Genomic DNA, 10,891 nt, shown 5'->3' on the forward strand with positions numbered 1-10,891 from the left:
AAGTCTGTTTTGTTTGCAAAAGTGAAGCTGCTGCACTTCCCTTTCCTTGAAATATTCTCATATTGCCACATTTTAACCACCGTGACGTTTCTCAGAATCCAACACCATTCTTCTTTTTTTTTCAGTTGAGATTGTTCGCATAGTTAATTCTTTCTTTGTTTTTGATGGTTGAGATATAACGTGTGTCGCTGTGACATTCTTAAAACTGTTAGTGATTCATTCACACATCATAGTGTTGTGCCAGCGCCAGCAAATACTTCAACTTCCTCCTATATCTTCCATCAATTCCACCTCAGGCCTGCCTGCCTTCGCCTCAGAGTGTAAACATAAGAAACCTCAGGCAGGAGCATAATATGAAACCTCACCGTCTTTCTCATTCAGGCTGCACCCACTGCAAAATGCCACAACTTTAACGGTGATTAATGTAGAGGCTGACAAGTGTCTTTTTGACTATACCACAAACTGCTGCCATGTAAAATAACTGAACCAAAAAAAAAAAACATTTGCAATCACATTTCTGACAGTTCAGAATCTTTAAAACCCAAATACGCAAATACTAACTAATCCACTGCAACAGTTAAAGCAGCTGTCAGTTGCAAACTGTGGCCAGTTTTTATATAACATGATGTGCTGTTGTCAAAAGACAATTGCATTTGTCCTTGGGTTTGCATGGAGTTTTCTTGAAGACATTTCACCTCTTATTCTAACTAAACTAAATTCTGTTAAATTAGAAATAAGAGTCAAAATACAAATTATAATAGAGATCACACAAGCAGTCAATAAATCACTGTAGTGACATGGTCAGTGCTAAATATCTAGATCTTATCGAGATACGATGACCTTCGTTCACAAATGAATTGCATTTATGTTCCAAATCATAATTTAGATCAAATGGTGCTCTTATTCATTCAAATCAGATGTATGTTCCAATGCAGCAACTTAACTTAACTTAACTCATCTATCTATCTATCTCTCCATCTCCTTACCTACAGTTTAATAACAACCTTAATCTTAATCTCACCCAGGGGTCTCAAAGTGGTGGCCCAGGGGCCCTCCAATCGATTTCATGTGGCCCTCCAAACAATATCAAGTTATAACGAGTCATTATGTTTTTATTTTTAAATGAATAGATTAATTTTGCATCATAAATATGTTTTTTTTTATATTGTTGCATATTAAAACAACCACTTATATTTTGAAATGATCCAATCCAATCCAACTTTATTTGTAAAGCACTTTAAAACAAACACAGTAGACCAAAGTGCTGCACAGAATAATGGATAAAAGACAGAAGAAGTAAAAGACAGAAAAGCTCACACAAGGCAAGAGAGTACATATTAAAGTGGCCCTACAATGTACAGTAGTGAGTCACCTGTACTTATTATATATATCAGCATCAAATGTGACATAATAGACTGTAAAGTACAAGAATCAGTCAAATGTTACATATAGATTAGAGTGATTTAAAGCGTTTTGAGAAGCTCATGAAAAGGCAATACAATGGGGAACGGAACAAGATATGCAGCGTAATCAAATATTAAAGTAATAGAAGGGAAACAAATGACCACAAGTGTCCACTAATCCCCTAAAGTTAAATGAAGGATTTGTGTGAATGTACAAAGCTCTAAAACAGTGCGTCAGATAAGTTCAACAGTTACAGCAGAACAAAACCTATGATGTCAAAAGGGAGAGGTGGGATTTGAACACTGCATACAACCTTCTCTGAGGGATTTACTGTGTTGCAGCTCAGTTGACAAACACAACCAGAAGATTCAGCTGCATTCACTGAGCTTTCATAGCTCTAATTGTAAGTATTTTTATATTGTGACAATCTATATTGCTTTAAAGAAGTCAGTGGGCTCTTTTGCACATGCTTTACTCTCCTGTCTGTTATGATTTATGCATTTCAGTGGGATCCTTTTCTCAAACTGACAGGTTTGCTTGGCTGTTGACAACATCACCATCATGATCTCCTCGGCTTTAAACTCTCCAAACCAGAGCGGCTGTGATGTGTTTGTGTACCAAAAAGCTGCAGTGGTTCTTTTCCCCATTTTCTACTCTGTGGTTTTTGCGATCAGCGTGTGCGGCAACAGTTTGGTTCTCTATGTGATCTGCCAGAGAAAGCACAAGTTCAACTCCACCTCCATCTATCTGGTTAACCTTGCGCTCTCTGACACCCTGTTCACACTGACTTTGCCGGGCAGAATTACGTACTACATCCGTCACTTCGACTGGCCCTTTGGGGACTTTCTTTGCAGACTGAGCACACTTCTGTTCTTTGCAAACACCTATGCAGGTAATATACATGTAGGTCCAAGTGTGTCTTTATCTGCATCTGCAAACCTTTGAATGTGGTTTACTGAATCTTCTCTTTTTCTTTCCAAACTATGTGTGAGAAAGGCATCCACATTTTGTAATCCATGGGTGTCCAAACTTTTTTTCAACAAGAGCCAGATTTGACTTCAGACCCTTTTTTTTTAAAAAAAAAAAGAAAAATCATACAAATGCACTGTTTTATGAAAATGTCCTTTTCATTGTCACAATTATCATTTTTAAATGGAAGCGTAACCAAATCTATGGCATGCCTGAGTGAAAACATGAAAAACAATGCCTTTCTTTCACATCTGGAGTCAAATCACATAAGAGATGAGTACACATTCATCTATCTGTCACAGGTGGATTGTGAACCCCAGACTCAGGTTTTAAAGCTGACGTCACTACAAGCTGAGCTAATGGGATAATGTGTGGCTACAAGTTTTGCGACTATGATTTTTTTTGCTCCAAGTCCCTCCCTAGCCATAAATAATACATTGCATAAAACTGAACCTGTGGGCCGTAAAAATCTCACCAAGGGCTGTGATTGGACTGTGGGCCAGACTTTGGACATATGTGATGTAACCTATAGGACAATATAATAATAATATATTCTATTTTTTGAGAATATATGAATTATAAAATGACAGTAATTCATGATTCATAATATAAAATAGTGAATAAATGATGACCAAAATGTTGCTGCTTGTTAGCTGAGATTATAATCTTTTATATGAAATGTATTTGTTCTCTCAGCCTTTTTTTAAATGTGTTAATCATACATTCTTGCATAACCATTATATTTCCACTAGGTATTGGTTTCATGACCTGTATCAGCTTGGACAGGTATCTGGCCATGGTGCATCCCCACCAGCTGCAGTGTTTACGGAGTGTGAGGGTGGTGCGCAGGGTCTGCTGCCTGGTCTGGGCTCTGGTGTCTCTACAAATAGCTCCCCTGCTGTTCCGCAGCATGCTCCAAGAGGACCAGAAAAGACTGACCTGCATGGAGTACTTCAACTTCGATGGCTCCCATTTCACCCCGTACCTCCTGCTTCTGGCCTGTGCCTTCTCCTTCTGCTGCCCACTTGTCATCATCGTGGGTTGCTATGCCAAGATCAACCTGAAGCTGCGAGCTGCAGCCAAGCAGAATGCTGTAACTAGTCGATCGAGGAGGAATCACAGGGCCAACACCATCATCCTCCTCATTCTTCTCACCTTCATCACATGCTTCAGCCCTTACCACCTCAATGTCATGCAGTTTATGACCAGGAAGATACACCATAAGCCCACTTGTGCGGATCTGAGGGCCTTTAAGATGTCTTTACAAGTAAGAACTGTGTTTTTCTTTAAATTGATATCGCACAGTTGTCCAATTTTCTAATCCATATCCATCTTCTCCTGTGCAGATTACAGTTTCACTAATGAACTTCAACTGCTGCTTGGATCCTGTCATCTACTTCTTTGCCATTAAGACCTACAAGAAGCGGGTGATGAGCCTCTTTAAGGACTATCTACATACCTCCGGCGCTTCCTCCAAAATGACGACAGAGAACAGCAGCAGCAACACCTGATGGAAACCACAGCTGAGATATGCCAACAACCACTGTCACAGAGAAAGCCTAGTTCACTCATTTTCGGCTCACACATGCCCATTTTTGTACTGCTGATTTTATGTCGTCATGAAATGACTAGATTTTGTGATAATCGAGCATGTTTATGTGTACAAAATGCATGGTAGAATGCAGAAAAGTCAAACATTTAAATGTCCTTAGGCCCTCCCAAAATCTATATAACCTGCTTAAGTGTATGACATCCCTGTACATACTGTAGTGTGCCACATTTATTATATTGCTACTTTTACATTTGAACTTTTATTATTGACTGCAACATTTTACTGTAAAGACCATGTAGTAACAATGAAGATGTTGTGTTTGTGTACTTCTAGCCTCATGTGTATGTAAGCAGGGTACAAAAAAGAAAGAATATACCACAGAGTAGATGAATAATCTTTGTTAAAGTTTTTTACCCTATTGCGTAATGGGTAAATGTTGCGGTGGAAAAGCAGCTTTCACTTCTGTAAAAGTGCATGTTGATCAAATATCGTTGCACCAATATGAGTCAAGCCAAGTGCGTATATAATATGCTTATTAGTTGACATTTAAACTATTACCACAGACGTCTATAGCCTCTTGTTTATTAGTTGTGTGTTTTAGTGTATTTTTGTTTGCACACTTTGCCAAAATGAGAGCATGTCAAGCAGCTACCTTCCATACCCACATCTGACTGTGTGTGGGTGTGTAGAGATAAATACCAACACCACTTCCTCACCCACCTTTCCTGCTCCCCCTCACACAGGCCTCATTCCTCCTGGGTCCCACATATTGTGGTTGAAGGTGGTGTGTGTGTGTGCGCGGGCGTCACATTTGAGCAGGTGCAGATGGTCTGTTTATAGTGCAAAGTCCCATATTTAAAGATTTAATTTCCTGACTTCAAGAAGCCTCCCTTTGAGCTTGCAGAAGTAGAAAGCAACGTGAATAAATACTTACTTGCCAAGACTATTAAATCAAATAAACATGAATTATTTTACTTTACAAGTCTCTAAAAACATTTGCTAAATAAGTGACAGACAGACAGACATGCTTGGATCCAGTCAAGCCAAGTGTACGGACTCGGCTGTGTAAGCATGAAGTCACCCACCTTCATATACTCTAGTATAAACTAGAAATAAGGTGGATATGGATCTAAAGTTGTCAAATCAATTGATGGTCAAGATAGAATAAGGTTTTTTAACATTTGACAGTGATATACAACTAAATGGAAAAAAACACTGATAGAAACTAAACCAAAGAGTTGGAACAACATACAAAAAGCAAAGTTTTAGAGGACAAACAAAAAAATGTCACAACATACACAGCTCAAACCACACATGTATGTGTATATGTATATTGTAAGACAGTGAGACCACACCCTGGAGACAATAGACGAAACGTCATCACTCTGTATATTCTGCTCTTTGATTATCGGTAAATGAATTAATCAACTAGGTTCAAACCTCATCAGTTGGGGACAGTCCCACCACTCTGAAGTGTAAACACTGTCTCATTTGAAGTGTGTAGGTCTGATGTTCTCAGTGCAGAAAGTAGACAAGTCAAGGTGGCTCAACTGTCATGTGAAAATACCCCATGGTAAATAAAAGGTCCTCAGATGGAAATAGCATTCCTGAGTAAATCACAATGGATATGTAAATGTAAAGTGTCTGGTGGGATATCTTGGATATAAGGGACAGCGCTCCGATTCATCGAGGAGTTTGGTCTGCTTAAAGGGGACATATTATACCCTATTTCCCCAATAGTTCCCTGGTGTCCTAATGAACATGTCAGTGACATGCTTTGGTCAAAATACCATAAGGATGAAGAATCATAGTAGTTCAATAACCCTGCTAAACCCGCCCCTTTCAGAACGCTCGGTTTTCGTGCATGGTCCCTTTACATGCAAATGAGACACCGGCAAACACACCCCCACTTCTTCCAGGGGGTTTCTGATTTGTCCTCTTTACAGCGCTTTACAGCTCTATTCGTCTCCCCCTCCCTCCACCAGCTCTCTGACAATATCAACATGGCAGCGTGCGCAGAAAACAGCGAGAGTGCCGTCACAGGAAGAGACGTCCTACATAAAGATCGAGCCGAACAGTGCCGAACTGTAAATCAGTTAAAACACTTATGAACAGCACCGCTGATCGCCAGCGGCGCGCGGCGAGCTGAATAAACTGCATGTTTCTGTATCAGACCGGAGACTGTGCTCCGGAGACCTCCCCACCGCTGACCAGCTCCAGTGCTCCGGCGAGCTGGCGATCAGCGGTGGCGAGCAGCGGTGCTGTCCCTATGCCCCTAACTGATTTTCACAGAGAGTGTAGTCTGTGCTCCGGTCATGGAGGACGTACTGAACAAATATGTTTAAGTAGGACGTGTCAGAATGGTCAGTTATGAGCTCTGTGTGATCTTTTCTTAACAATTTGTGTGTTTGTACGTCGGTGAAATACGTCCCCTGACTAAATACGTCGACCGCTGGCCGCAGTCTGATGTGAAGTGGTGCAAACACACGATTGCTGACTTTATCCGGCACATTAGCGTCATATATAAAATCCTCTGTAAAACACTGTGCTCCACTGTGCAGCCACCAACAGCACACTTGTCCCTCCGCGTTGACATAATACCGCTCTTCCTCCCTCGCCTGTTTTACCGCCTATACTTACACTAAGCGGAACCACGAAAACATGACTGAGTATTCTTTTTCCACACTTTGGCGACTGGTAGGGCCTCCAGAGTCCCAAATATCAGTATTAAAATGGTTAAAAAGTTGATTTTGCATAATATGTCCCCTTTAACAGAAGCTCCCACACATCAACTGTGTGTCACACAACTTACTGGCTGTATTTTCTACTACTGGACATTTCAATAAACTGGTATGTTAACCCTTCATTTCTAATATTGCTTGTTGAGACTTTTGTTCTAAATAGTTAAGAATCTGTTATTGAAGATTTATTTAGTCTCGTTATATGGTGAGATTTAACACTCATACCCTCCACCTCTGAGTTGAATAGAAAATATTGAGTATTATGTCCTGTAAACTGTTGCGTTACATTTCTGACCTCTGAATACTTAATCCTAGGCATTAGGGCTAATCTTCTATGTGGAAAAAGGTCACTGAGTGGTTTTTATAATATAAACCATCCATGAACTAGACCAATGTCAGATTTCTTGACAATAGGATTGAATTCTTAAAGGGTTTACATTTTAAATGATTGGTTAACTTTAATTCCCAACAATATTTAAAAGTAAAGTTAATTGTTGTTTAAATGGAGTCAGATTAAATAAATATTTACTATACTTTACTTTACTTTGGAAAACCTCTTGCTAACGCCGGAAAGACAGAATACTTCTTGGGGAGAGATTGTTACTTGGTGGTAGATATATATATATATATATATATATATATATATATATATATATATATATATATACATATATATATATATATATATATATATATATATATATATATATATATATATATATATATATATATATATATATATATACATACATACATACATATATATATATACACACACATACATTTATATACACACACACACACACATATATATATAAATATGTATGTATATATATATACATAATAGATTGGATTTGGAACATTTCATTTGATCCGAAATTGTATGAAATTTGATCAAATATCTGATACAGTTGCATGCTTGTTTGGCTTCCATTGTTAAATTTGTTTAGAACATAATTTGCCTCTGACAGAACAATTAAGACATTGCTGCCATCCTGTGACTCAATGGAGTAAGAACAATACAGATCTTTGGATAATGTAAACAGGAGTTGAATGAAGCCGTTTTCCTTTCCCCGCACTGTGAGTTACACTGTATGTGAACCTCTGTAGCTGCAGTACTCTACTCTTGCCAGTAGAGGGAACTATTCATCCAGGAACATGTGCCTTTAACTTCTCCTGCTCAAAATTGCTGTCATATACTTATTTTTTTTTTTAAAAAAACCACAAACATTTTCTAATCTTGTCTTACAACATCACACACCGTTGTTACATGAAATAAGAGCCACAACTTCATCATTACAACATATCCTCTGCTCTACGTGGAACTATAGTTTTACTAACCCGAAGCAAAAGGTCATCGCAGTTGCATGATCTTAGACAGCTTAGACTGCAGTTGCAACATTTTGAGACAGATTATGTAAAACATAAACAGAACAATACCTTCAGACATGGAGCTGAAGCACAGGGAACAGGAACAGGGTCCAGATCACGCAGAAAAATAAGGAAATAACAGGCTGAACTAAACAGAATACACCAACAAAGACACTGGGGAGCACAGGGATTAAATATGCCAGGGAGGCACGGCTAATAGAAAACAGGTGAATCACATTAGGCTGGGGCAGGGATAACAGGACAGAAAGTAAAACTAACCACAAGGCCCACACACTGAAGAACTCCAAAGTAAATCTGGAACCTTGTGTGGCACAAGTAAAACAGAAAGCCAGAAAATAAAGAACAAAAAATCCCATGGTTAAAAAACAAAACAGAAAGAACAACACCGCAACAAAAAGTCCAAATAAAAAGCCCCTGTAGTAACCCAGGGGTCATGACGGTATGGACTCTGCTATGAAAGCAGCATCCTAAAGTTAAAGTACTGACTTTTATTATAGTACTGACTTATTTTATATGTATAAGGTCTCATCATCTGTTTTATTTTTAAGAAACATCCACAAACAAAGTGTAGAGGGGAGGGAGAGCATTGGCTAATCTCGTCTGACTCTCCCAGTGTCGCTTTCGTGTCCAGGAGAATAGTTTCTACACCAGCATGTCTGTCGCGGTCTGTCGCCAACTTCCTCTCCCCTTTCAGCCATTTGTATTTGAAGGCCTCTCCACTGCAGGTCCTCACTTTTCTGAGATGTTTTAGTGGTTATGAGGCGTTTTAGGTTAACCTTGGCTAAAGTTCCCAATGTTGCTTCCCTGTCTGAGAGAGACCGCAACCTCTCCACTTTAATCTCCCTGTATTAAAACACATCTTGTAGTTTTTTTTTTCTTCTCCTCATGGTGAAGACATTTTTGAAAGGTGTACCAGGGTTTTTCAGGTTCAGTATCATTCCGTATTCCTGAAGCTTAGGAGCCAGCTGCACCCTGTTTGCCCCGATGGCATCTGATGTGTTGATGTGCTATAAATACATGAATACAGTATGCAGCAAATGGAAATGTGTTTTGTGAATATAGTGGCTGCACCAGTGCACCAATTTAACATTTATCCTCAATCTTTGGTGACACATCATGGTCATTTTATAATTGAATTGCTTAATTTAATACACATTTCACACAAATCACTTTTAAAAACATAACCTTAAAAGCATTATGACAATTCCCTCTGTCTGTTCTCACATGTTTCAACAGACAGAGGTTAATTATTTTGTTTTTCTCTCAGAACTTTTTATTCCACAGGAAGCGCAGAACACTGATAGATATAATTTCCGTGAAATGCCACAGTCTCACAGACTAACCCACACTGATAAAAAGAAAATGAAAGAATTATTAATATGTCATGCGTTAATGTCTGTTCTAATGAGACCCCAATATCTGGAGTCACAGAGTACAAAGACATTATTTGTGTCTTGTCTTTGGTGTTTTTGCCCATTGTCTTCTATGAATAGCCATGGCAGTACACCACTCGTGTTGTCTGTCAGCGACTGGTGTGATGTGGCCGTCTGAAGCCCAGTGACTCAGACCCACAAGGCCAAAGCACGAGGAAGTTACACTGTTTCCTCTGCTTGTTTTGAACAAAGGAAAGTTGGGGTCAATAAATAGTGTTTTTTATTTTGTATTCGGCTGCATTTCAGCTTACAAATCGTACACACAAACGTTCCTCTCGTGCGGTCTTGATCACAGCTAAATAAGTGGATTGATGAGAAACACAGTGGTGCCTACATCATACAGTTGTTGGTTTTTTTTTTACATGTTGTGTTTGATTGAAAGGCGTGAAAACCACAATCAGTGTAGAAAGCATGAGCCACCTGTGAGCTACATATTTTAAACAGTGGAACTCGTTTTTTAGGACATAATACTAATTTAATAAAACTTTAATGAAAGTGTAACTTGCTTTTTTTTACTGTGGTAGGCTCACTCTTTTTTCTTCTTTGTAATATCACATCTTGACCACAAACACGTCTCTGATCTCTCACTCCAAAGCACATTTTTGTTTTCATCATTGCTTCTACCTCAAACCATATAGCTTGTACTCAGGCCTTTTGATACCGAAACCCTTATTGGGGATTTTGGGCAGAGAAATGGCAACACACCTGCAAACACCACTGATGCACACATGACATTTATTAGCAAACAATCTCAGGTTGAATCAGTTCGGGGTAAAATTGTTCAGAACTCTAACTCTCATTTTCTGAACGTCATTCTGAGCCGAAAACATCACAAACAAAGGTGGTGCGGGAGCAAAGGGGAAGTTCATCATTTTGCTGTCACTCATTTGCCTTTGTCAAAAGGGAAATTCAGAAACTGAAAAAGAGATCATAAATTTGAATTGATCTCAGAGAGGGTTGATGAAAATGAGCAACTGTGGCATTCGTAAAATAGCTTTTTCTTCAGAGAAATCAAACATGTTTGTCAGCCAGTTAGCTGAAGCCACATCCTGCTGAAAGTACTCACATGGCATAGCACGTTGAATAAAATCTAGATTTTCTTTTCCTGTAGTATGCGGTGGAATTAGTCAAAACCCAAATGCCACCCAAAATCAGCGTCAACGCATGTCCAAATGAAACATCATATAGTTTAGTCACATTGTGTTGGATACTTTTTTGATGGCAAACACTCAGTGTTTCAGAATTTAGTGTTGAGTCTGAAAAGTTAAGCAAAGGGGTAGTGGGGTAGAGAGACACTGACAAACAAATGTGTAAAGAGGGCGCGCACGCGGGCACGAGGCAGAGAGAGAGAGAGAGAGAGCTACAACAGGATATTTTGTCACTATGGTTACCGGCAGCAG

The 10,891-nt window shown here is 39.1% G+C and overlaps 1 protein-coding gene across 2 annotated transcripts; it reads left to right on the top strand.

Annotated features, from left to right (window-relative positions):
- Positions 1 to 1,745: 1,745 nt before the first annotated feature.
- Positions 1,746 to 4,493, top strand: si:ch211-184m13.4 (uncharacterized protein LOC798560 homolog). Of its 2 annotated transcripts, none has more exons than XM_044019302.1 (4): positions 1,746 to 1,807; positions 1,936 to 2,296; positions 3,126 to 3,640; positions 3,720 to 4,493. In XM_044019302.1, exons 2-4 carry the CDS (start codon positions 1,966 to 1,968, stop codon positions 3,882 to 3,884), a joined length of 1,011 nt encoding a protein of 336 aa, XP_043875237.1. In that variant the 5' UTR covers positions 1,746 to 1,807; positions 1,936 to 1,965; the 3' UTR covers positions 3,885 to 4,493. The 2 variants fall into 2 exon arrangements, with proteins under 2 accessions (XP_043875237.1, XP_043875236.1); XM_044019301.1 differs by having other exon boundaries at positions 1,753 to 1,807; positions 1,911 to 2,296.
- The last annotated feature ends 6,398 nt before the right edge of the window (positions 4,494 to 10,891 follow it).

Source organism: Solea senegalensis, linkage group LG2, assembly GCF_019176455.1.
Source record: "Solea senegalensis isolate Sse05_10M linkage group LG2, IFAPA_SoseM_1, whole genome shotgun sequence".
NCBI classification, from domain to species: domain Eukaryota; kingdom Metazoa; phylum Chordata; class Actinopteri; order Pleuronectiformes; family Soleidae; genus Solea; species Solea senegalensis.